The 26,308-nt window shown below is 42.4% G+C and overlaps 1 protein-coding gene across 3 annotated transcripts; it reads left to right on the top strand.

Annotated features, from left to right (window-relative positions):
• Nucleotides 1–5,450: 5,450 nt before the first annotated feature.
• On the top strand, nt 5,451–25,956 carry CFAP161 (cilia and flagella associated protein 161). Of its 3 annotated transcripts, XM_020897779.2 has the most exons (7): nt 5,451–5,571; nt 7,097–7,186; nt 8,068–8,300; nt 10,105–10,189; nt 15,170–15,328; nt 24,904–24,977; nt 25,383–25,956. In XM_020897779.2, exons 1-7 carry the CDS (start codon nt 5,503–5,505, stop codon nt 25,636–25,638), a joined length of 966 nt encoding a protein of 321 aa, XP_020753438.2. In that variant the 5' UTR covers nt 5,451–5,502; the 3' UTR covers nt 25,639–25,956. The 3 variants fall into 3 exon arrangements, with proteins under 3 accessions (XP_020753438.2, XP_020753439.2, XP_070333624.1); XM_020897780.2 differs by lacking the exon at nt 15,170–15,328; XM_070477523.1 differs by lacking the exon at nt 24,904–24,977 and having other exon boundaries at nt 25,383–25,545.
• Nucleotides 25,957–26,308: the final 352 nt, after the last annotated feature.

Raw genomic sequence — 26,308 nt, 5'->3', positions numbered from 1 at the left:
CCATGGAATTCTCCATGAAAGATTACTGGCATGGGTTGCCATTCCCTTCTCCAGGGGATCCTCCCAACCCACGGATCAAATTTGGGTCTCCTTTATTTACTGTCTCAGCCACCAGGGAAGCCCAAAGTGAAAGTGTTAGTTGCTCAGAGATGTCCACTCTTTGCAACCCCATGGACTGTAGCCTGCCAGGCTCCGTCCATGGAATTCTCCAGGCAAGAGTAAACTTGAAGATAAATCAATAGAAATTTTATGCAGTTTGAAGAACAGAGAGAAAAAAGAAGAAAGAGAAGTGAATACAGCCTTAGAGAAAAGAAATTTTGCTTTATAAGAAATCCCAACAGAGATTCTTCAGGTTGAAATCACATAATACCAGGCTGTAATTGGTATACACTTGAAAAACTAAAGAGTACCAGTAAAGATAATCATGGGCTTCCCAGGTGGCACAGTGGTAAAGAATCTGCTTGTCAATACAGGAGGAGATGCAAGAGACACGGGTTCAAGCCCTGGGTCAGGAAGATCCCCTGGAGGAGGAAATGGCAACCTGCTCCAGTATTCTTGCCTGAAAAATTCCATGGACAGAAGAACTTGGTGGGCTACAATCCATGGGCTCTCAAAGAGTCAGACACGACTGAACGAGTGAGCAGACACACAAAGATAATTATGTATGTAATTTACAAAAGAGTGTAATTGAACATTTTACATTCTGACTGATTTAAGAAGCAATCGCATAAAGCAACATGTATATAACTGTACTGCTGAACCTGTAGAACAGAGAAGTATGCTGTATTCGATCATAATAGCACAAAGAAAACAGGTGGAAGCTGTCTTGAGTTAAGCAAATAACTGAATCATTAGACACTTAATAAGTCATATGAATTTATTAAGTAGCCTTATCATACCCCCAATCTTACAAGAAATTTGTAGACAAAGAGAAAACATGGACTTTGGATTCAGAAAATCTGAGTTAAGTCCTTGCTTTGAGCCACCGTTAGCAGTTTAAACTTGGATAAGCCATGGCATTTTTGAGTCTCAGTTCCTTGATTTATCAAGTGCAGTCAGTGGTATGATGTCTGACTTACCTTCTTTGTCCCATTTATCCTTTCAAAGGATCCTAGCATGTGATGCTGTATTCACAAAGCTCATGGGTTCCTGTTTGTATCCCAGGCTGCAACCTGCCAGCTCAAATCCAAGTTCATCTCCAAAGTCCCCCTTCCTTAAGTCACCACCCATAGAGCCTGACTCTCGTTCTCACCACCTCCCAAGGCAGAAAAGAATCTTTCTTTAGGCTACTACGGCCCTTCATGTTATATCTTTAAAAAACATATTGGAGTATAATTGCTTCACAATGTTGTGTTAGTTTCACTGTACAACGAAGTGAATCAGCTCTGTGTATACATGTATCCCCTCCCCCTTGGACCTCATTTCCATCCCCATCCCACCCCTCTAGGCCTTCACAGAGCACCGAGCAATACAGCAGCTTTCCACTAGTTATCTATTTAAATATGGTAGTGTGTATATATGTCAATGCTGATCTCCCAGTTCATCCCACCCACTCCTTCCCCCATCCCACCTTGTCCACATGTCTGTTCTTTATGTCTGCATCTCTATTCCTGCCCTGTAAATAGGTTCATCTATATCATTTTTCTAGATTCCACATATATGCATTAATGTACAATATTTGTTTTTCTCTTTCTGACCATTGGCACATCTTTAACTGCATTCATTTCATTCCTCAAAAGTCATTTTTTTTCTTTTTTAGTCTGGGGTTGCTGAAGAGAAGAAAGATCCCTGTGTCTTTTGTCCTGCCTTAGTAGACAGTAAATAAAGGTGAATTACTGAATGCATTCGATCAGCATCAGGTCCCAGGGAGTCCTGCAGCAATTGCTTCCCCCTCCTACTTACAAAAATTATATTTTGTGTAAAAATACTGGCTGTAGTATATTCCGGTTTTATCAACAGTTATTGCAAATCATCTGCTTCTTCTTGCACTTGGTACCTGGGGGAAGGAGAAGGAATGCTGTAAAGCCTGTGAAAATAAGAACCACCTCAGAAACAAATCCACAAATAGGCTAATATATTTCTTACTCTGGAAGAGGTGAAAATTGTGAGTAATTTTCCCTTCCTCCCTTTTTCTATGTTATTTTGGTTTCCAAATTTCTACATTAAGTCTGTATTGTTTTATGATTATGATGAAATGGCTGCTTGCTGATTATAAAAACAGACTGCAAGCAAGCTCGGCTTCCATTTCAAAGCTCCTCTTTGGTGCCCTCCCACCCCGAAGCAAGCGATACCCTACTTAAAAGCAGTTTCCAAAACTGAACCAGGAAGAAATAGAAGATCTTAACAAACCCATCACAAGCAAGGAAATCGAAACTGTAATCAGAAATCTTCCAGCAAACAAAAGCCCAGGACCAGATGGCTTCACAGCTGAATTCTACCAAAAATGTAGAGAAGAGCTAACACCTATCTTACTCAAACTCTTCCAGAAAATTGCAGAAGAAGGTAAACTTCCAAACTCATTCTATGAGGCCACCATCACCCTAATTCCAAAACCAGACAAAGATGCCACAAAAAAAGAAAACTACAGGCCAATATCACTGATGAACATAGATGCAAAAATCCTTAACAAAATTCTAGCAAACAGAATCCAACAACATATTAAAAAAATCATACACCATGACCAAGTGGGCTTTATCCCAGGAATGCAAGGATTCTTTAATATCCGTAAGTCAATCAATGTAATACACCACATTAACAAATTGAAAGATAAAAACCATATGATTATCTCAATAGATGCAGAAAAAGCCTTTGACAAAACTCAACATCCATTTATGATTAAAACTCTCCAGAAAGCAGGAATAGAAGGAACATACCTCAACATAATAAAAGCTATATATGACAAACCCACAGCAAGCATCACCCTCAATGGTGAAAAATTGAAAGCATTTCCCCTGAAATCAGGAACAAGACAAGGGTGCCCACTCTCACCACTCCTATTCAACATAGTTTTGGAAGTGTTGGCCACAGCAATCAGGGCAGAAAAAGAAGTAAAAGGAATCCAGATAGGAAAAGAAGAAGTGAAACTCTCTCTGTTTGCAGATGACATGATCCTCTACATAGAAAACCCTAAAGACTCTATCAGAAAATTACTAGAGCTAATCAACAAATACAGTAAAGTTGCAGGATATAAAATTAACACACAGAAATCTCTTGCATTCCTATACACTAACAATGAGAAAACAGAAAGAGAAATTAAGGAAATGATACCATTCACCATTGCAACAAAAAGAATAAAATACTTAGGAGTATATCTACCTAAAGAAACAAAAGACCTATACATAGAAATCCATAAAACACTGATGAAAGAAATCAAAGAGGACACAAACAGATGGAGAAATATACCGTGTTCATGGATTAGAAGAATCAATATTGTCAAAATGGCTCTACTACCCAAAGCAATCTATAGATTCAATGCAATCCTCATCAAACTACCAATGGTATTTTTCACAGAACTATAACAAATAATTTCACAATTTGTATGGAAATACAAAAAACCTCGAATAGCCAAAGTAACCTTGAGAAAGAAGAATGGAACTGGAGGAATCAACCTGCCTGACTTCGGACTATACTACAAAGCCACAGTCATCAAGACAGTATGGTACTGGCACAAAGACAGAAATATAGATCAATGGAACAGAATAGAAAGCCCAGAGATAAATCCACGAACCTGTGGTCACCTTATCTTCGACAAAGGAGGCAAGGATATACAATGGAAAAAAGACAACCTCTTTAACAAGTGGTGCTGGGAAAACCGGTCAACCACCTGTAAAAGAATGAAACTAGAACACTTTCTAACACCATACACAAAAATAAACTCAAAATGGATTAAAGATCTAAATGTAAGACCAGAAACTATAAAACTCCTAGAGGAGAACATAGGCAAAACACTCTCTGACATAAATCACAGCAGGATCCTCTATGACCCACATCCCAGAATTTTAGAAACAAAAGCAAAAATAAACAAATGGGACCTAATGAAACTTAAAAGCTTTTGCACAACAAAGGAAACTATAAGCAAGGTGAAAAGACAGCCCTCAGATTGGGAGAAAATAATAGCAAATGAAGCAACAGACAAAGGATTAATCTCAAAAATATACAAACAACTCCTCCAGCTCAACTCCAGAAAAATAAATGACCCAATCAAAAAATGGGCCAAAGAACTAAACAGGCATTTCTCCAAGGAAGACATACAGATGGCAAAAAAACACATGAAAAGATGCTCAACATCACTCATTATCAGAGAAATTCAAATCAAAACCACAATGAGGTACCATTACACGCCAGTCAGGATGGCTGCTATCCAAAAGTCTACAAGCAATAAATGCTGGAGAGGGTGTGGAGAAAAGGGAACCCTCTTGCACTGTTGGTGGGAATGCAAATTAGTACAGCCACTATGGAAAACAGTGTGGAGATTTCTTAAAAAGCTGGAAATAGAACTGTCATATGACCCAGCAATCCCACTTCTGGGCATACACACTGAGGAAACCAGATCTGAAAGAGACACGTGCACCCCAATGTTCATTGCAGCACTGTTTATAATAGCCAGGTCATGGAAGCAACCTAGATGCCCATCAGCAGACGAATGGATGAGGAAGCTGTGGTACATATACACCATGGAATATTACTCAGCCATTAAAAAGAATTCATTTGAATCAGTTCTAATGAGATGGATGAAACTGGAGCCCATTATACAGAGTGAAGTAAGCCAGAAAGATAAAGACCATTACAGTATACTAACACATATATATGGAATTTAGAAAGATGGTAACGATAACCCTATATGCAAAACAGAAAAAGAGACTCAGATGTATAGAACAGACTTGTGGACTCTGTGGGGGAAGGCGAGGGTGGGATGTTTCAAGAGAACAGCATCGAAACATGTATATTATCTAGGGTGAAACAGATCACCAGCCCAGGTTGGATGCATGAGACAAGTGCTCGGGCCTGGTGCACTGGGAAGACCCAGAGGGATCGGGTGGAGAGGGAGGTGGGAGGGGGGACCGGGATGGGGAATACATGTAAATCCATGGCTAATTCATTTCAATGTATGACAAAAACCACTGCAATGATGTAAAGTAATTAGCCTCCAACTAATAAAAATAAATGGAAAAAAAAAAAAAGCAGTTTCTTTTAGATTCTAAAAGAAAAAAAAAAGTTTGCGAGCATTTACGACAAAACGGGGTCTGTAACCTCGAGTTTTATCTCTCTCCTGCTTAGCCATTAAACTCAAGAAAAACCTAAGGATGGAAGTGAGGCGGAATGAGGTTGGGGGTGGGTGACAGACCCCGGGGTGCGGCAGCGCTCAGCCCAGCGCGACTCACTTATTGGCTAGCAGGGTCCCAGCCCTTGACCAATCGCTGGGCGCTGGGTCGTCATAGCGACGAGGAAGCTAACACGGGCGGGCGCTGTGCCCGAAGCTTGTTGGTGGGAGAGCTGGGGGCGATGGCGCAGAACCTGTACGGTCCACGAGTCCGGATTGGCAACTGGAACGAGGACGTCTACCTGGAGGAGGTACGAAGGGTGCGGCCCGGCACAGCCCACCCATGGCCTGGGGACTCCCACACCTGGCCCAAGTTCCGGCCCCTTCTTTGAGCGTCCCAAGCCTCCTTTCTCACCCAGCTCACATCCAATGTCCCTAAAACCCCATCTCCCTATGAACTCCCTGAGAATCTCACAGGCTGTCCCACAAGTTCACGCCCTTCTACTCTCTCTCTTTTTAGCTTTTAACATTTATTTACTTTTATTGGAGTCTAACTTCCATGTGTAAAGCAGAAAGCTAGTGGGAAGCTTCTGTATAGCACAGGGAGCTCAGCTGGGTGCTCTGTGATGACCTAGAGGGGTGGGATGGGAGTGGGGAGGGCGGGGGGAGGTCCAAGAGGGAGGGTACATATAGGTACTTAGAGCTGAGTCATTGTACAGCAGAAACTAACACAACACTGCAAAGCAATTGTGTTGGTGGTGGTGGCCAGTCACTGTGATGTAGACTCTGCAGCCTCCTGCTACAGTCTGTGAGGTCCACGTACAGTTTCTGCCGTACTACAAAGTGAATCAGCTATATGTATATATATGTATATGCCCCCTCCCTCTTGGACTTCCCTCCCATCTCCCCATTCCGCCCCCGCCTCCCCCACCCAGGTCATCACAGAGCACCCAGCTGAGCTCCCTGTGCGGCACAGCGACCTCCCACTAGCTCTCTATTTTACACGGGATAGTGTATATACGCCAAAGCTACTTTCTGGATTCATCCCACCCTTCCCTTCCACACCCCCACTGTGTTCACAAGTCCACTTTCTATGTCTACATCTCTATTCCTGCCCTGCAAATAGGTTTATCGGTATCAGTACCGTTTTCCTAGATTCCATATGTATATGTTAATATATGATGTTTTTCTTCCTCTGACTTACTTCACTCTGTATGACAGACTCTAGGTTCACTGCATCTCTAGGCCTCCCAAACTCTCAACATCCTGTGTCTCTCCCTTAGTCCAGAGCCCCACTAATTTCCCTCTGTTCCTTAGAGACCTACAGACTGGAAGCTTCAGTCCAGGTGAGAAGGCAGACCCTGAGCAAAATTACTGCTCCCATCCCCATCACACATCACCTCCTAAGGCTCCTAGTAGCATCCCTTCTACTGATCTTATACTCATTGCCCTGAATTTCTCCTACGATCTTAACTAGACCCTGGGCCATCAGGGAGGACTTCTAGTGTTCATCATCATAGAACTAGCAGAGACCTCAGAAGGGGGAGCATATGGCCTTCAAATGTTACTCATGTTTGTCACTGGTTGAAGTAATTACAGGTGATTATTCTTTTTCATGTTTTTCTTGTTTTTCTAAACATTCCAAATGAAATAAAAAGTAATGCTGAAATATAATGCTGAAAAGTCTACCACTCCTGTTATCCTCACATTTCTTTTTTCACTCTAAAATTTTGCTTTTTCAGCTTAATGTTCTTGTGACCTAAAAGCTCTAAGTGGGTGTATTATTCAGGACTCTTGTTGACTGTTTGGATTTCATTCATTTTTCTCTTTTACCAGGAGATCATGAAAGACTTCTTAGCAAAGAGGGATAAGGGACAACTTCTCATACAGAGAAACAGAAGACTAAAAGAGAATCTTTTGAGACCGGTAATTGTAAATTCAAACAATAGTTTCAAAACTTTATCAAATTAAGTGTGAGAATATGTTAAGCAAGCAAATATTCCATAAGTGAGTGATCATTTGGAAAATTCCCATTTTTCTCTTTAAATAATCACAATATTTAAAATCCCCTAAGATTTTAGAAGAGCTACCATGGTGGCTCAGTGGTAAAGAATTCACCTGCCAATGCAGGAGACCTGGGTTTGATCCCTTGGTCAGAAAGATCTGGAGAAGGAAATGGCAACTCACTTCAGTATTCTTGCTTGAGAAATCCCATGAACAGAGGAGCCTGGAGGGCTACAGTTCATGCGGTGGCAAAAGAGTCAGATATGACTGAGCGACTAAACAACAAAAGCAAGATTTTAGAAACGTGAGAAGTTTACTACTAATTACGTTTATCTATATTTTCCAAATTAGTCATGTCAGACTCTTGTGACCCCATGGACTGTGGCCTGCCAGGCTCCTCTGTCCATAGGATTTTCCAAGTAAGAATACTGGAATGGGTTGTCATTTCCTTCTCCAGGGGGTCTTTTCAACCCAGGGATCTAACCTGGGTCTCCTGCATTGCAGGCAGACTCTTTACCAACTGTGCTACCAGGGAAGCCTCTCCAAATTAAGAAGTGAATAGGTTGATGCATTCGTAAGTAAAATGCCCTTTTGTTGGTGCTCAAGATATTTTCAAGGAATGTAATGGAATAGTAATGGAATCAATCCATGTGATTTCTCATGAGCTTTATTTTACTTCATTTGGGATTATCAGGGGCTTCAATTTGGCAAATTGGGAGCAGATTGGAAAATAAAATGGGGTACATCTGCGGTGGCAGAAGAAATTGCATGATTTATTTGAAAAATTCCTATTTCAATTGCAGATGCAGCTTTCCGTATCTGAAGACGGATACATTCACTATGGTGACAAAGTGATGCTTGTGAGTCCCGACCATCCTGAGACAGAGGCTGATCTGTTTCTGCGTGGGGACCTCAGCCTGTGTATGACTCCAGATGAGATTAAAGCCCATCTGAGCAATGAATTAGAGGTGCCCTGTGGCCTAAGCGCAGCTCAAATCAAGATCCCAGTTGGCAGAAACACTTTTACTATTTTGTGGTAAAGAAACTTGAATTGTATAATAGGCTCCTTTGCATCAGAAATATCTTTTCACTTGCAGCTTAAGGATCCTCTGGAATGAGAGCACTGCTGATTGGAGTCAGAGGTTATATGAACATTCTCTGTGATTCTCATCCTGTTTTCTTATCTTGAGAATGATTGTCAAGGGATCTTTACAATTCCTTTACCATAAACATCAGGATAATGGGTAATTTGAGTTAAGTTCCAGATGCTTCATTTGAAAGTATTGACCCAGGGAATAAAATTCAGATTCTGCCTGAGAAGCCAAGTGGGGTTTTCCTAATATCATTTCCTAATGCTTTTGAGCTCACCCAAGTGCTTTCATTATTTTTAATGTTGCTATGCTATTTCTGCATCAGAAATATATAGTTAAATGTAAGATAGTACACAGATATTTGCTCTTTTAAAATTAATTATCCACTTAAAATGTGCTTAAATTTTTGTAGAGGAGCATTTAAGTCCTTGGAGAATAGATACATAATAACAATCAAAAGTTATTGCTTTCAGTTTGTTACTAATGATAGCAAGTTTATATGATAGGGATATAGTCAGTCCTTTAAGTCTTTAGATTTTTTTTTTTAATGCAAACTATTTATGTTAAAACAACTAAGAATTGATCACAATTTCTGTTTCTTGGAAGATTAAGAGGGAAGAGTATACCAAATGTCTGCAAATTTGTTACCTTGCTTCTCTCTAAAGATGTCAGTGTTTGGAAATGTCTTGTATAGATGAGGGAATATAATCAGTAATATCATAATAATTTTAAATGGCATCAGGTGGTAACTAGATTTATCATGGTGATCATCTCATGATGTATATAAATGTTGAATTATGTTGTATATACTTAAAACTAAGTGCAACATTATATATCAATTGTACCTCAGTTAAAAAAAGATGTCATTGAACTTGGGCCAATTCATTAGTGTAGGACAGTATGTGAAGAGTCGGACACGACTGAGCTACTTCACTCTCACTTTTCACTTTCCTGCATTGAAGAAGGAAATGGCAACCCACTCCAGTGTTCTTGCCTGGAGAATCCCAGGGATGGGGGAGCCTGGTGGGCTGCCGTCTATGGGGTCACACAGAGTCGGACACGACTGAAGTGACTTAGCAGCAGCAGGACAGTATGATGTGCTCAGTCCATCCTAGGCTCACAGAGTGGGAACATTCTGTGTCCTGACTGTGTTGGAAGGTGGTGAATAAGGTGCCAGCAAGATTTGAAGGTCAAAAGAAAAGACCTTTTAGTTAGTGACTTATTTCAGTTACTGTACACGAATAGGCATCATCTCAGTCCTGTTCAACTCTTTGGGACCCCATAGGCTGTAGCCTGCCAGGCTTCTTGGTCCATGGAATTTCCCAGGCAAGAATACCGGAGGAGGTTGCCATTTTCCTATTCCAGGGACTCTTCCATGACCTAGGGATTGAACCCGAGTCTCTTGCATCTCCTGCACTGGCAGGCAGATTCTTTACCACTAGCACCACCTGGTTTGGTCTCTGGGTTGGAAAGATCCCCTGGAAAAGGAAATGACAACCCACTCAGTATTCTGTATGCCTGGAAAATCCCATAGATAGCACAGCCTGGTCTCTGCTGTCTATGGGATCGCACGACTTAGCAACTGAACAACAACATGGTATATAGAGTCCATGGGGCTTTAAGAGTTGGACGTGACTTAGCGACTAAACCACCAAGAAAATTATAAACAAAACTGCATACACAAAAAAATAGAGCAGTAGAATAATCCTAATACAGAAAATTGATATTATATTCATTCTCCACCGGCAGTGCAGCTGGAGAGGTCATCGGTCAAGTCCTTAGATACGGGCAGAACTTCCGCCTCGGGATAACAGGAGGATTTGATGACAGAATGGTGAGTCATCATGTTGCATGTCTACTGGGACCAGTCACTTTTGTTTCTGGCTACTGGCTACTTACTGAAGTGGACAGAGAACTCTACAGGTATGGGCTCCATCTCCATCTCTGGTCTCAGAGTGCAGCTTTTCCAAGGCAGTTTTGGGCCAGTTTTTTGCTTCCAACCTCATGGATTACAAAAATACATCCTTAAAAGCTAAAGAGTAAGGGGGAAAAAACCTTTTTTGCAATGCATCTGGTAAAAAGCAAAAACTCATACCACCTCCACTTATAAGTTAAATGATCAGGTTATATAATAGTAATAATCTGACAGCTTTTTTTTTTAGTGAAAAAAGGTTTATTCAGGGAGATACATACTCCATAGACAGAATGTAGGCCATCTCAGAAGGTGAGAGGCCCTGACAGCTGTTTAATGTCACCCATGCTAACATATTTGCATAAATCAGGAAGCACAAGTCTTTGATCTTAACCTCCACCTTGGAGATTCAGACAAATACGAATTCCAGCTGAGATGCATACCTATGGGATGGGACTTTGGGTAAGTTATTTAACGTTTTTGCATCTTGTCTATAAAAATGGAGGTTATTATACCATGTTGTTGTTGTTTAGTCACTAAGTCATGTCCGACTCTTTTTGACCTTATGAACTGCAGCACACACTGCTTCCCTGTCTTTCACTATCTCCGGGAGTTTGCTCAAATTAATTTCCATTGAGTCAGTGATGCCATCCAACCATCTCATCCTCCGTCGCTCCCTTCTCCTCCTGCCTTCAATCTTTCCCAGCATCAAAGCCTTTTCGAGTTATACCTTACTACATGTGTAGTGCTTCACATATGTTAACTCATTTATTCCTCCCAACAAGTCTTTAAAAATAGGGACTATTTTACCACAGTTTTACTGATGGGAAAACTGAGGCACAGCAAATTAATTGATTTTGTTCCAAGTCACATGTCTACTAAATGGCAGAGCTGGTGTTAATGTAACATTTTTTCATTGACTCAAAGATTCCTTTATTGTTTGATGTGGCATCATCATCATCATTATTATTTTTGTACTAAGAAATGTTTTTTATACTAAATTATTTTGTACTAAGAAATTAATGCTGGCAGTTACACTCTGAAATACCATAGATGGTAAGCTGCAGCCTGATTTTATTTTAACTTTTTGTTTCATATTAGAGTGTAGTTGATTAACAATGCTGTGATAGCATCAGGTGATGGTCAGAGGGACTCAGACACACATAAATATGTATCCTCTCTCCCCTAAACTCCCCTCTCATCCAGGTTGCCACGTAACATTGAGTGGAGCTCTCTGTGCTATATAGTAGGGGCTTATTGGTTACCCATTTTAAATATGGCAGCGTGTGCATGTCCATCCCAAACTCTCTTAACTATCCCTTTCCCCGATCCTTTCCCCCACCTCGCCTCCCCCAGCAACTGTAAGTTCATTGTCTAAGTCTGTGAGTCTGTTTTGTAAATAAGTTCATTTGTACCATTTCTTTTTAGATTCTGCCGATGAGTGATATCATATGATATTTCTCCTTCTCTGTCTGACTTTTCACTCAGTATGACAATATCTAAGTCTACCCATAATGCACAGCTGAATTTTTTTGTATTAGTTTACTTTTAATAATAAAATTCATTGATATAATTAAATTCAATCTAATCATAATCAATCCTGACCATGCATAAAATTCTTTTCTCAAGCTTCCTTTTTCATAAACTTCCCTGTGTGCAGCCTGATTTTAAATGTGAAAATTAGAGGAAATATCTCATCAGAGAAAGGACAGTAAATCATCACTGTTTTATTGAGAGAGGAAGCCTACTAACATTTTGGCTTACTTTATAAAGGGAAAAAATCTTAAAATATAGGGAAGATCACAAGCTCTACAACATTTAGATATTATTTTCTTCTTTCCTTTCCCCTTTCTCTTTCTTTTCCTGCTACTTCTTTTCCGACCTCCCCCTTCCATCTCGTCTCTCTTTCTCTTTCCTATAAATCATCTATTCTTTTTGCCTGTTCATTGCCTTGGGCTTTAATATCTGCTCTTTCACAGATGATAAGAATGTGTCACGTGTGTTGCTAGTATTTCATCTCTTTTGTTGCTTGGCTTTTAAATTGTAGCTGTTCTAATCTATGTTTGAGTCAAACCTATCAGTGCTTTTCTTTGTAATTCCTTCCATGGCTCAGAGCCTTTGAAGTCTGTTCCAAAGATGTGATAAAAAGAGTAACTTGTATTAATTTTTAGATGTCTGAACTTAAAGTATTGCTTAAGTTTATTGTTTCATCCACTTGGGATTTATTTTGATCAAGGGCTTAATGTGAACATCTAAATTTCCCCCAAATGACTTGTTGGTTGTATCTGTGTTATTTCTTGAGTAATTATCCCTTTCTTCACTGAAGCGTGCTGCATACATTATTACATATGACTGTTTCTGAGCTTCCTATTTGGGACTGTTGAACTGAAGTTGTCTATTTTTTTAATTTCCCAACTGTGGCTTTATAATACAACCTTGAGGACTTGTAGGGCTAATTCCTTCTCATGATACTTCTTTGAATTATGTTAGGAATTAACCTTTCAGTTAAATGTAGTAACAATTTTTTAAAGTCCCTCTGCCCCTGTAGCTGGGCGGGGGCGGGGGGGGGGGGGGATCACTTGGTGTTTTGACTGACATTGTAAAATTAAGTGCATTCACCTATTTAGTAGCTTTATAGTATTTGTCTTCTGAGATGTCTGTTTCTTCAAATATTCTTTTCTTTCTTTGTTTCTTTGTCTTTTTTTTGTTTGCCACATTGTGAGGCATGTGGGATCTTCCCCAAAATGGAATCAAACCTGCACCCCCTGCAGTGTGAGCAAAGACTCTTAACCACTGGACCACCAGGGAAGTCCCTATCCAATTATTCCTTTCTACATCTCAGTAAAGTTTTGTGCTCTCCTTCCCATAGATCTGACACTGATCTCATCAAGGTTATTATTTGATATCTTCTATTTTGGAAGCTATTAAGGCAGGTCCTTTTGACAGTTGCAGTAAAAAATAGAAGAAAAACATTGATTTTTTTCTACTCATCTTTGATGAAATCACTTACTCATTTCTAGTTGCTTCTTTTGTGACTTCTAGGTATACAGTCACCTCATGTTCAAATTATGGCAACTTTATCTCATCCAAAGTTCTCATATCTCTTATTTCTATTTCTCATCTTTTAATTAGCAAGCCCTTTCAGGGTATTTATGAAAAATCTGGTGATGGTGGCCATCTAGATTTGTTCCTGATTGTATTAATATTTTTCTTTATATGAAGAAAGCAATGTTTGTGACTTGAGATGTATATTATTTTCCATTAGCTCAGAATGGCATGGCCATCCTCCCCATCAGCCAGGCTGAAGCCACAGTACATCTTGGACCTATCTTCCTTTCCCACCCACATACAGCGCCAGTTGTTAGGTCCTGTGGCTCTTCCTTCATAATGCAGTCTGGTCCATCTTTGCATTGCCAATGCCACTTCCCCATACCTTGATCCCTTCAGTCTATCCTGACTTTATTCCATATTGACAGGATGCTGTCAGGTTGATCCTTTAAAAGGTCAGCTCTTCTCACTTCCCATCTCCAATGAAAAGTCCGTAGTGCTCTGCTCCCTCTTCTCACCTCCCAGCTGCCTTCTGCATTAAGTGCTGCTGTTGACTGGCGTTTAAGGCCCTCTGTAGTATGTCCCGGGGGCTTCACTGGTGGCTCAGTGGTAAAGAATCTGCCTGCCAATGTAGGGGGACAAGGGTTCCATCCCTGGGTTGGGAAGATCCCCTGGAGAAGGAAATGGCCACCCTCTCCAGTATTCTTGTCTGGGAAATCCCATGGACAGAGAAACCTGGATTGCTGCAGCCTATGGGGTCATAGAAGAGTCAAACACAACTAAGCAAGTGAACAACAATATATCCCCTCCATCCTGGCCCATGCTCATCCCCTCCGGCTCCCTGGCAAAACATCACCTTCTATTTGGAGTCTTTCTGAGCCCCTGGGAGAGCAAGTGTTCCCACCTGTCCCCTGCTGTAGCTCTTGGCATCCCTGCTGGATACCATATCTTACAGATGCTCCCATTTCAATCCTCTCTCCTGTTAGTCGGGAAACTTCTAGAGGGCAGTAACTCATTTCCACCTTCCCCAGAGTGCTTCATGCCACAGCTTTGCATAGAAAATATGTTTAATGAACAGTGATCAAAATATGCAGAAACAACTGCTAGGGGCTGGGTGGAAGGTATATTGGTAAACAGCTGACCAGGAACTAACGTTATGGACTTTTCAGCAAAATGGGGTGCTGCAAAGTTAAAAAGTCAGCCAGAGAGCTGACAGAAGTCCTAAGTGTGGAGATCAATTCCGGAGGGGCTGAGTCCCCCTTGGAGGCTTACATATGAGTATCAGCTGTGCTGGTGCTGGTTTTAAGAGCATTCACTTCACGCAGTACATTTCATGTAACATTATTCATAATGAATAAAATACTGATCCAAACCCAATGCCCTGAACAAGAGGAGGAGTGCAGAAGAAGGAGAAGGAGGCTGGGTTTGGTATTCAAAGAAAGGGAAGGCAGTTGGAGGTGATGCGAGGGTGAGTGGTCTCAGCCTCTTGAGACGGCCTTTTCAAGATAAAGTTGAGTGTCCTCATATGATCGGTAAGAGCAAGGCTTTGGAAAACTGCTTTTGAACACATTGGCCTTCCCTGGTGGCTCAGATGGTAACGAAACTGCCTGCCAGATTAAGAGACCCAGGTTCAATCCCTGGGTTGGGAAGGTCCCAGGAGAAGGGAATGACAACTTTTTGCCTGGAGAATCCCATGGGCAGAGGAGCCTGACAGGCTACAGCCCATGGAGTAGCACAGAGTCGGACATGACTGAGTGACTAACACTTTCATTTTTTGAACACACTGGCCATCCAGCTAGTGAACTGCTGCTCGCATAGCTGTGATAGAAAACATCTGCTTGCTGTCCTTTTCAGTTATATTTATCAAGTGACCACAGGACCCTTCTGAAGTCATCCAAGAGGTCCTGGCTCCAGGAGGTGTCCCTGACGCATGAGGATTCCTACCTGAACTGCTGGCAGCCTGCCTTCCCCGATCCCCAGCTTCGCCTGGAGTACGAGGGCTCCCCCGTCCCGGTGAGCACAGCTGTGTGTGCCGATGCTGTGAAGTGGCTGCAAAGCGTTCCCGTGTGTGAGATGGAGGCTTGTCAGGGCTCTGATGGCTCCTGTGCCTCATGTACTTTCACTCTGTCTCTTTTTCATTTCTTTAAAAAAATACATTATTTATTTGTTTTTATTAAAAAAACTTTTTTTTGCTGCACTGCGTGGCAGTGGGATCTTATTAATAGTTCCCTGACCAGAGATTGAACCTGCGCCCCCTTCAGTGGAAGCACAGTCTATTTTTTTTTAAATTTAAATTAGAGGATAATTACTTTACAGTATTGTGCTGGTTTCTGCCATACATCAGCATGAATTAGCCATAGGTATACATACGTCCCCTCCCTCTTAAACCTCCCTCCCACCCCCCACCCCATCCCACCCCTCTAGGTTGTCCTAGAGCACGGGGTTTGAGCTCCCTGCATCACACAGCCACTTTCCATTGGCTATCTATTTTACATATGGTAATGTATATGTTTCAATACTACTCTCTCACATCAGCCCACCCTCTCCTTCCCCCACTGTGTCTACAAGTCTGTTCTCTTGGTCTGTGTGTCCTTTGCTGCCCTACAAGCAGGATCATCAGTATCATCTTTCTAGATTTCATATATGTGTGTTGATATTGGATATTTGTCTTTCTCCTTCTGACTTACTTCACTCTGTTTAACAGGCTCTAGGTTCATCCACCTCATTAGAGCTGACTCAAATGGGAAGCACAGAGTCTTAGCCACTGGACCACCAGGGCAGTCCCTTGCTTTCATTCCTAACTCAAGTTTGGGGAGTAATGTTTTCCCTGGTGGTAGCATCCTGCCTCAGTGCTTCTCCATGCTGACTGCACATAGAGTCACCCACACAGCTTTATAAAAATGCAGAGGCCCAGGCCCTGCCCCTGAGATGAGGCTGAGAACCACTCCCCTGACACTGTAAAGATGCTACTGCTTCTTTCTTTCAGGCCTCTGTCAAGTCCTCATTTTTACTAAGTCAGAGAGATTTATCCATTTTATTCTTAATGGATTATGCATTTGGTGTTGTAGCTGAAAAATCTTTTTTTTTTTTTTTTTCTTGGCTGCATGGCTTGTAGGATCTTAGTTCCCTGAACAGGGATTGGACTTGGGTCACGGCAGTGAAAGCCTGGAATCCTAACCACTAGGCCACCAGGGAGCTTCCTAAGTCCTCACTTCTAAAGAGCCTAGGTAATCTAGAGGAATGAAGGACAGGGCAGTGCAGCTGCACAGGTGAGCACAAGGCTAGCTGTTTTCTCAGGAGTCTGGGCCCTGCAGATGGCAGCATAGTTCTGAATGGGGAGGCAGGTGCAGAGGTGCAGAGCTGTTTTTAGTACCAGAGGCTGTGCTATTTGCTCATGCAGCCTTAGGCAGATGAAGACCGAGGGGTCATTAGAGGTTATTGGGAGACTACAGACTTATAGCCAGGAAGGACTTAAAGAGCTGGCCATCCAGGGATTTCCAGTTACCAGCCACTCTGGATCTACCCAATGCAGTGTGCTTCTCTCTGAAGCTCCATAGCTGGACCCAGGTTTGCAAGGGTCTTTTTTCTTTCTTTTTTAAAAATATTTATTTCCCTGCATCAGATCTTAGCTGTGAAATGTGGGATCTAGTTCCCTGACCAGGGATCAAACTGGAGCCCCCTGGACTGAGAGTGCAGAGTCTTAGCCAGTGGACCACCAGGGAAGTCCCTGCAAGGGTCTTTCTCTCAGCACGGGGAATGTACACGTGGTCCACAATGATTCATGCTTGATAGATTTCTACTGGCCTTTGCCAAGCTTCGTTCTCCTTGAAATTGCCTCTCATCACCACAGTTTAAACTGTCAGTATCTCAGCTTCAGTATCTATAAAATGAGGACATATGATGATTTTCAACTTATAAGGTTTTATGAGGATTAAACGGTTAGTACATTTACCATGCGTATTAGAAAAGTACAAAAAAAGAAACTTCCCTGGTCGACAAACTAAGATCCCACATGTTGCGTAGCATGGACAAATTTTTTTTAAAGGTGCAAGAAAAAAAGCGTGGATATATATATATTATATTGAACTGATTCACTTTGCTTGCACCTGAAACTAGCACAATATTGTATGTAAGTCAACTATGTTGTTGTCCAGTCTCTAAGTCATTTCTGACTCTTTGCCAGCCCATGGATTGCAGCATGCCAGACTTCCTTGTCCTTCACTACCTCCTGGAGTTTATACTCCAATAAAAATTAAAAAAAAGAAAAGTGCCTGGCTCAGAGGGCACTCCCGAGTGTTAATTGTTGTTAATTTAATGGTGGTGGTGGTTCTGTTGCTGTTGTTAGGTTAGACAGCTTGTCAGGCACCAGGAGCTTGTTTCTCCATTGCTAGCTCAAGCCACCGCCCAAAGCAGGTCTTCAAGCCTTACTCAGACACCTCTGCAAAATGGAACACTTCATACCTGTCCAACTGCCATCCACATGTCAGTGCCCTTCAGTCAGGAGCACCTGGGGTTGAATGAGTCAGCTTTATTTCTTGTCTCAGTGATGGAGAACACGCATCACAGGAAATGGTGGGGTGTCTCAGTAAAAGACTGTCAGGAAGGACAAGCTACAGAACTGGGGCTGTGGTGGGAGAGTTTAGGGAGGGTCTCAGGAAGTGGGGTTGGGTGCCGTCAGGAAGCAGGTGTGTCTCAGCACATCTTATCTATAGAGGGCAGGCCAGCACCCGGCCAAAGCTGTCCTGAGTAAGGAAGCTGCAGTCATCCCTGTTCTCTGGGAGAGGAGGACATTTGGTATTTTGTGGTTTGGACAATGCTCATGGTTTTGCTGTGTTCAGACACAGTTACACAGTGGTCTTCTTTCTGTCTTGACCCATTGTGGTCACAGCATGGCCTTGTCTGATGTGGGCATTGTGTGAAATTGATTATATTCCACAAGGGAACATTAAGGCATAGCTGGGGGTGCCAGCCCAGCTCCTGGGTGTCAGAGCTGCTTTCTCTCATCTCACACTGCCTTTAGCTTACATGAGTCAGGATTTTGAAATAATATGTCTTTTATTTTCTGATTATAAACAATGAATGTTCACTTATGGGAAGTCAGAAAAGGACAAAAAATGATAAGAAAATTACCTTCCAGAGAGAGCCACTGTTATCTTTTCTTTTTCCATGTCTATGTTTTCTAAAAATTTAATTTTAATGTTTTTAAAAAATTAGGACATCAGGAATATTCTTATTTTTTCCACTTAAAAACACCACTGACCCTATTTCCAATTGTCAAGGATCATCTCCAAATTGACTTTAAATGATTATATAATGTTCCATCATATATGTATTTATAGTAATGTATTTACTAATCTATAAAGGTTTGACTTCTAGGTTATTCCATCTCTCTCACTCGCTCACTCTATATCTATATCTATCTTGGGGGAGTGTGTAATTTACTCAGTTCTGTCTTGCTGTAGCAAAAATTTGAAGCGATGGACAGACCAGTGTTACAGCTCCGTGTTACAGCTCAGTTTTATTTAGAAAGCAAAGGAAAATACATCCTTGAGGCCTGAGGGCGGGTTGACCAAAAGACTCAAAGAGAAGTGAAATCCGGTGATTGGTGATCGCGTTTGACTCCTCTTTTTATGTTTCTTTCTCCTCCCCCAGGCCTGCCCTATGTAAATTGAGCTAGCCAGGAGGGCTGTTTGTTTTACCTGAGGTTCTCACTCCAGTCCTCGGACCTTCTTTTGTTCTATTTTTGTGGGCTTTTCCCTTGTTTGTCTTTCAACTACCGCCATTCTGGTCTCTTTTTTCCTATTCTAACTACCTAACATTGCCCCCTCAAGAGATGGGAGGCCCAATTCTTTGGGAATAGGGGCATCAAGGTCTCTCTGGCTACTTCCTGCTGAATTGGGATGGCAAGGGGCATTGGGCCTCCCCCTCTTGCTAGTCTCAAGCCCCAGAGTCCTTATAGCAGTGTCCATCTAAGGGTGAGTGATATTTTCCATGGTCAGCTGTAGTTTTATATATCCTTGTTGAACTGGCACTGCATATTATAGCTTGTTGACCTGGGCAGAGACAAAATGGGTTAGACAATTAATAATACATGGAGCAATCATAAATAGCATCAATATGGTGATGACAGGGATTAGTAGGGGCATTAGCCAACTCCAAATTCCCCATCGCCAGGAGAAGGAACCCCCAAAGAGAAATTGTAGCCACCCTAACTCTCTAGCTCATTCTTTGAGATCCTGTAGGACCTGAATGTTTTTCTTGAGGACTTTGAGACTTTCTTTTAACTTAGCTGGAGGTATTTACCCAGAAACAACACATCTCATTCAAGATGGCTCAAGCCCCTCCTTGTTTAGGGATCAGCAGATCTATCTCCTGTCTGCTTTGGAATACAACCCCTGCCAAGCTGTATTGGCTCTTTAGCGCTATCCTGAGAAATCTTATCCCCAGAAACTTAATTTTGGCAGTGTTCATTAGAATGGAACTCGTTTGCAGTCCTGAAGAGGTATCTGAGATCTATCAGGGGCTCACAGTGTATTGAGTGTCCTCTTCTGTTTTCTTCCATAGCTTGATTCATGAGTAAGTGAATCCAGGAGTCAATCCACCTTGATTGCTGTGGGGGTAGAAAGTATTACAGGGTAGGGGCCCTTCCATGTGGGCTGGAGTTGAGCCTTTGGGGACCCATCTTTCCAGACTTTAATTTGGACTTGAGTCCCTGGAGCATATAGTGGTGACTCCTTAGAATCTTTTGGGTCCTGGTTGACACCCCACAAGTGTATATCCAATTGGAATTGCCCAATGGCCATGGTATAAAACTGGAGGGACTGAGCCTCTGGATTGAGGAAGAGGTTGTTGACATAAAGAAAGGTCTCTCATATAGCATCTCATAAGGAGTAAGACCAGCCTGTTCCTTAGGGGCAATACGGGTGCAGAGGAGAGCTATTGATAAAGCCTCCTTCCATCCCAGAAGGGTATCCTGGGTTATCTTTTTTATCGCTGATTTTAAGAATTGGTTGTCTTTTTCTACTTTTCCTGAAGACTGAGGCCTCCAGGCACAATGGAGATAATAAGTAATACCCAATGCTTTAGAGACCCCTTGGGTGACCTTAGAAGTAAATGATGTCTCATTGTCACTTTGTAATGACTGGGGCAGACTGAATCTCAGAATGATTTCATGGAGCAGTTTTTTTTTACCACCTCCTCAGCCTTCTCAGTCCAGGTGGGAAAGCCTTCAATCCATCCTGTGAATATATCTATCATAACTAATAGGTATTTTTACCTTTGAGAAACTGGCAACTGGGTGAAGTCCATCAGCCAGCCCTCTCCTGGGTAGGTCCCATGTCATTGGACGGGCTGGGCCAGCTGCAGTCTTTGAGCTCCTTGGGAGTTGTTTAATTGGCAAGTGGGACAGGAGGAGACCACTTGCCTTATGGTCATTTGGAGGCCTGTTCCTCTGAAGGACCTTTCTAGTAATTTTTGGAGGGTCTTCCCCCCTAAATGAGTGGTGTCATGTAAGGAGTTAACCAACTTCCATTGGCAGTTCCCAGGGAGAAAAAGGAGTCCCTCTTTTTGGAACCACCACCCCATATGATCTTGAAAGCCCTCACTCTTAGCTTTAAGAGTCTCACCTTCAGTATATGAAGGTGTTTCTGCAAATTAGTCTGTGGAACTAGGGTGGCAACCCCTATTAGGTCATGGTTCTGTAACGCTGCTCTCTTAGCTGACTCATCAGCTGCTTGGTTCCCTCGTGCCACTTCTGTGCTCCCTTTTTGGTGTCCTTTACAGTGGTAGGCTGAAACCTCAGTGGGCAGATGGACTGCCTCTAAGAGTCTAAGGATTTGATCACCATATTTGATTGGGGACCCTCGGGTGGTCAAGTGGCCTCTTTCTTTCCAAATAGCAGCATGTGCATTTAGCACCAGAAAGGCATTCTTGGAGTCAGTGTAAATGGCTACTCTTTTTCCTTTTCCCAGTTCTAAAGCTCAAGTCAGGGCTATGAGCTCAGCTAATTGGGCTGAAGTACCTGGTGGCAAAGGTTTAGCCTCTGTGGTCTCAAAATTGGAGACTACTGCATATCCAGCTCTTCTTTTTCCATCCAAGACAAAGCTGCTTCCATCAGTGTACCAGATTTCCTCAGGATTGGTCAGTGGATCTTCTGACAATCCCTCTTGGGGTTTTGTCCAGTGGTCCAAAGTTTCTAGGCAAGACTGAAAGGGGAGAGAGCCCTCAGGGGCAGGCAGGAGGGTGGGAGGGTTAAGAACCTCACAAGGGGATATAGTCAGGCCTGGATTTTCCATCAGCATTACTTGGTATCTAAGGATTCTTTGATCAGGCATCCATAAATGGCCTCTCCCATTTAGGAGTTGTTTCACTTGGTGGCTGATAAAAATAGTTAATTTGCCCCCATAAGGGAGTTTTAAAGCATCTTCTATCAGGATTGCAATAGCTGCAAACTTTCAAAGGCAGGGAGGCCAGCCTCAGGTGGTTGGGTTGAGCCTCTTGGATGAGTAAGCTACAGGCTAGGGCTCAGGTCCCAACCTTTGAGTTAACACTCTCAAGGCTATTCCTTCTTTTTTGTGGGCATAAAGTTGGAATGCTTTTTCTGGGTCTGGCAACCTCAAGGCAGGTACTTGAGTTAAGGCTTGTTTTAGTGTAGCCTCTGCCTTCTTTTAAGGAGTTCCCCACATCAGTGGGATTGAATCATCCTGTGCCTTCAAGATTTCATATGAGGGCTGGGCAATTAGATCATAGTTGGGTATCCAGATTCTATACCCAATTAGCCCCAGGAAAACTTGCAGTTGTTTTCGAGTCGTGGGGGAGGGCAACTGGAGGATTCCTTGTATTCAGTCAGAGGACAGCCTCCTGGACCTGTGTGTAATCTGAACTCCCAGGTAAGTGACCTTTGTCTTGACCGCTTGTGCCTTAGCATGGGAGACATTATATCCCCTCTCTGCCAAAAAGTTTAGAACCTGAATTGCATGTTGTTGGGCATGTTGTAGGAAACATGGAAGATGAAGGCCTGAATATCTAGAGAGATTGGATATTATACAGCATTTCTCTCCCAAAGGCCAGCTGTTTTCTGGTTGTCCCTCCAGAAGATTGTAGAGGCAACATTGTGGGCCTGGACAGGGCTCAGGAAAAGAGCATGAAACAGGAGGGAAGGAGGTAGGGTACAACTTTTGAAAAAATGACATAGCCCAAGGGCATAACATAAACCAATTAAAATAAAATGGATCAAAGATGACAAGTCAAATTCAACTAAACCTTGATCCTCAGTCTGTAAGCTAAATAACACACCCAGAGGTACCAGGACAGTTCCAAGGCACTGTCAAAAGACCGAGGAGTGGGTGGTTCCACAACTGTTGGAATGATCATCCCACTCATTAGCATATGAAATCACCCAGCTCGAGAAAACTAACCACACCACATTCCATGGCCCCTGCACTTGCCCTCTGCAAAGGCCCACACCCTGTGGAGTGTGGTCTCTCTAAATCCAAACAAATCCACCTCTCACCTATTGCTGTGTCTCTCACTGAATTTTTTTGCAATGAGACATCAAGAGCCTGAGCTTCATTAGGTCATAAAACCTGGGTTTTGGCCAGACTCAAGTCCCAGTTGGATATGACTGAGTGACTAAGCATAGCACAGAATCCCTGCCACATGGGTTTGAGTCCCAGTCTTAGGTAAATGGTTTCAAACACAACTTTCAGAAATGGAAAGATGATGACCTGCCCAATACTTTGTAAGCAGTGGCATAGATGGAGAGAGGAGCTGAAGGATGGGTGGAAAAAGCAGTGGGAAAAATGTGCTGAGGAATCCCCTTCATAACCTGCCGGAAAATCTGCTAAATACCTGACCTCTGCCCACAGTTTTCATTGGCCTGATCCTTGGCACAAAGAAGATTAAGGGCAGAAGAACCCCCACCTACTTGGGCAATAGCTACTAAGGCACAGCAGATAGTAGAGCCTTTGGGACACCCTGGGGCACCCACTGTCACTCGCCCATTCACAGAGTGGTTTGAGGAAACAAGAAATGAGTGATTGTAAAGGAATTAAGATTTTGTTAGCCAAATGTCCTTCCAGTGATAGGGGCAAGGACTTCCTACACCAACCAGAGGTCTCCTGGAATCTGAGACCGAGCCGCGTGAGCGTTCTGCTGAGTTTGTCTTTGATGTCCTGGTTTCCAGCACGCTGGGCCACTTGTCACTTCCCCTGAGCTGGGTTTTCTTCACATTCAGCTTCCAACGCAGGAGCTTCTGCCGAGTTGGGCCTCTGCTGTGCTTGGCTTCTGCCTCATGGGGGCCGAGCCGAAATTGTTTGAGCCGGGTTAAATCCTAGTCACGGCACCATATATGCCGGGGGGAGTGTGTAATTGCCTTGGTCTGTCTCGCTGCAGCAAAAATTTGAAGCGACAGATAGGCCAGGGTTACAGCTCCGTGTTACAACTCAATTTTATTTAGAAAGCAAAGGAAAATATATCCTTGAGGTGTGAGGGCGGGTTGACCCGAAAAGACTTGAAGAGAGGAGAATTCCCCCGGTCACGTTTGGCTCCTCTTTTTGTATGTTCTTTTCTCCTCCCCCGTCACTGCCCTATGTAAATTGAGCTAGCCAGGAGGGTTGTTTGTTTTACCTGAGGTCCTCACTCCGGTCCTCAGACCTTCCTTTGTTCTATTTTTGTGGGCTTTTCCCTCTGTCTTTTAGCCACTTCCATTCTGGACTCCTTTTTCCTATTCTACTTACCTAGCTCAAGTGGTAAAGAATCTGCCTGCGATGCAGATTGACCCAGGGTTCAATCCCTGGGTCAGGAAGATCCTCTGGAGAATGGCATGGCAATCCAGTCCAGTATTCTTGCCTGGAGAATTCCATGGACAGAGAAGCCTGGCGGGCTACAGTTCGTGGGGTCGCAAAGAGTCGGACATGACTAAGCGACTAACACACACACACTATATATATATATATATACACACATACACACATATATGTGTATATATATGATTTTGAAATAATGTCTTTTTTGTTTATATATTATAAACAATATATGTTCATTTATGAAAAGTCATAAAAGTAAAAAAATAATATGAAGATTATCAGTTGATATATATATCTATTAAACTACTGGGCTTCCCTGGTGGCTAAGTGGTAAAGTATCCGCCTTAAATGCAAGACACACAGGAAACGCAGGTTTGATCCCTGGGCCGGAAAGACCCCTTGGAAAGGAGGGAAACCTACTCCAGTATTCTTGCCTGGAGAATCCCATGGACAGAGGGCTACAGTCCATAGTGTCACAGAGAGTCGGATATGACTGAAGCGACTGAGCATGTGCACTGGCATATCACTACTATATATATAGCATATATACTATATATAGTATACAGTATTATATATGTATATAATATATAAATAACTACTGGTACTCTTCATGTTATTTATTCCATTATTTGGTAGTGATTTTCATATATACTATATATAGATAGTATATATAAATATATTTTTTATATATATATACACACACAATATTTCCAAAGTGTTGCCTTTTCGAAACTGAAAGCCTTGATTCATAATTCAAATAACACACTTTCTTTATCTTTAAAGGCAAACACAAAGATTCTTATCACTCACTGCCACACGAATCGCGGGCTGGTGGCCCACCGGCATCTTTTCCTAAGGTACTGTATAGCAGGGTACAGCAAAATGCCATGCTGGAGGGTGGAGGCTGTGAATATAGGCAAAGAAGTTCAATTTAAAGAGGATGGCCACGCACAAAAGTCCTTTGATGACGAAAAAATATTACCACCCAGAACTTTGATGGTGTGAAAACTTACCTTAGAACCCTTTCTAGTATGCAAGTCTTTCCCCATAGAGGATTTTTAGCTATCATGGGGTCCTATACACCTTGTCCATGCCCAAATCTGGTGAGTCTTGCTGGCAAAAACATCCTATTTTAGAGAAACTCCTTCCCCGCAAGGGCTTTATATAGCTCTCTGCTGAACCAGGGGTTTTGAGATGAACTTAACAGCTTACTGAGGGTTGTAATTCCATTTCCAATGTGTGTTAATTCTTTCCTGCCCCAGAACCTATTTTGGAAAGGAAGCAGAGGTGGCTGCTCACACCTATCTGGATTCACACAGAGTTGAAAAGCCAAAGAACCACTGGATGTTGGTGACTGGGGCTCCCAGGAAGGACTTGTCCACCATGTTGGACCTGCCCAAGACTCCGGCAGAGGACACCCGAGCCCTGGAGCAAGTCAGAGAGCAGGTTTCCGACCCAGGGGCCGGAAACACACCTGATGTGCATGCCTGCGTGCCTCAGTGCGCACTTCCAATGTAGCTTTATGGGAAATCAACCTTGCATGCCTCAGGCTATTCTTAAGAAAGGCATAGAACTCTCCGAACATTGTATTAAAACAAAGACTCTATTCAGACTATTGAATTAACAGTGTAGGTGTAGGACACAGGAAAAAAATTGCCGTGGGCAATAGCTCAGAAATTGCATTTGAAGGTTACCGGATGACATTCCTTTGTTGATGAGCAAATTCTGAAGACTCAGCTTCCTATATTTAGATCCTCTGTAGCAGCAGCTTCTACGAGGGCTGTGTTACTTTTTAAAGCTATATCTTTGCAATAAAGTTATCAGAACTTTACTGAATTTCTGGCTCCACTCTCTTTATCCCAACCCTGCACAGTGTACTAAGAAATAAAAAGTGGGTAGCTGTGGACTGTTGTGGCCTTACATTAAACAATTTTCCCTCTCGTATTTCTGTGTCTTCTTTTGGCTTAGGGGAATCAAGACCTCTATTTGACCAGTCCTGTATTTTGTAGTGATTTTCATATTGCAGAATCTCCTTATTTCTGCCTTATCTTTGAAACCAGCATATTAGTTGTGGCATTCATGTCATCAGACAAAATGAATATATATCTTTCCATGTGTTTGTCCATCTACTACTCATTCTTTGTGGAGTACCAAGTACCTGTGATGTGTAAGGTGTTATAATGTGTTG

Source organism: Odocoileus virginianus, chromosome 16, assembly GCF_023699985.2.
Source record: "Odocoileus virginianus isolate 20LAN1187 ecotype Illinois chromosome 16, Ovbor_1.2, whole genome shotgun sequence".
In the NCBI taxonomy this organism is placed as follows: domain Eukaryota; kingdom Metazoa; phylum Chordata; class Mammalia; order Artiodactyla; family Cervidae; genus Odocoileus; species Odocoileus virginianus.
This window is presented reverse-complemented; position numbering and strand designations above follow the sequence as displayed.

Bases quoted from the DNA above. Each gene is read 5' to 3' on its own strand.
- CFAP161 (XM_020897779.2), top strand. From the start codon at position 5,503: ATGGCGCAGAACCTGTACGGTCCACGAGTCCGGATTGGCAACTGGAAC. The intron at 5,572-7,096 runs GTACGAAGGGTG...CTCTTTTACCAG, and splicing joins AGGACGTCTACCTGGAGGAG to GAGATCATGAAAGACTTCTT. The intron at 24,978-25,382 runs GTACTGTATAGC...TTCCTGCCCCAG, and splicing joins CACCGGCATCTTTTCCTAAG to AACCTATTTTGGAAAGGAAG.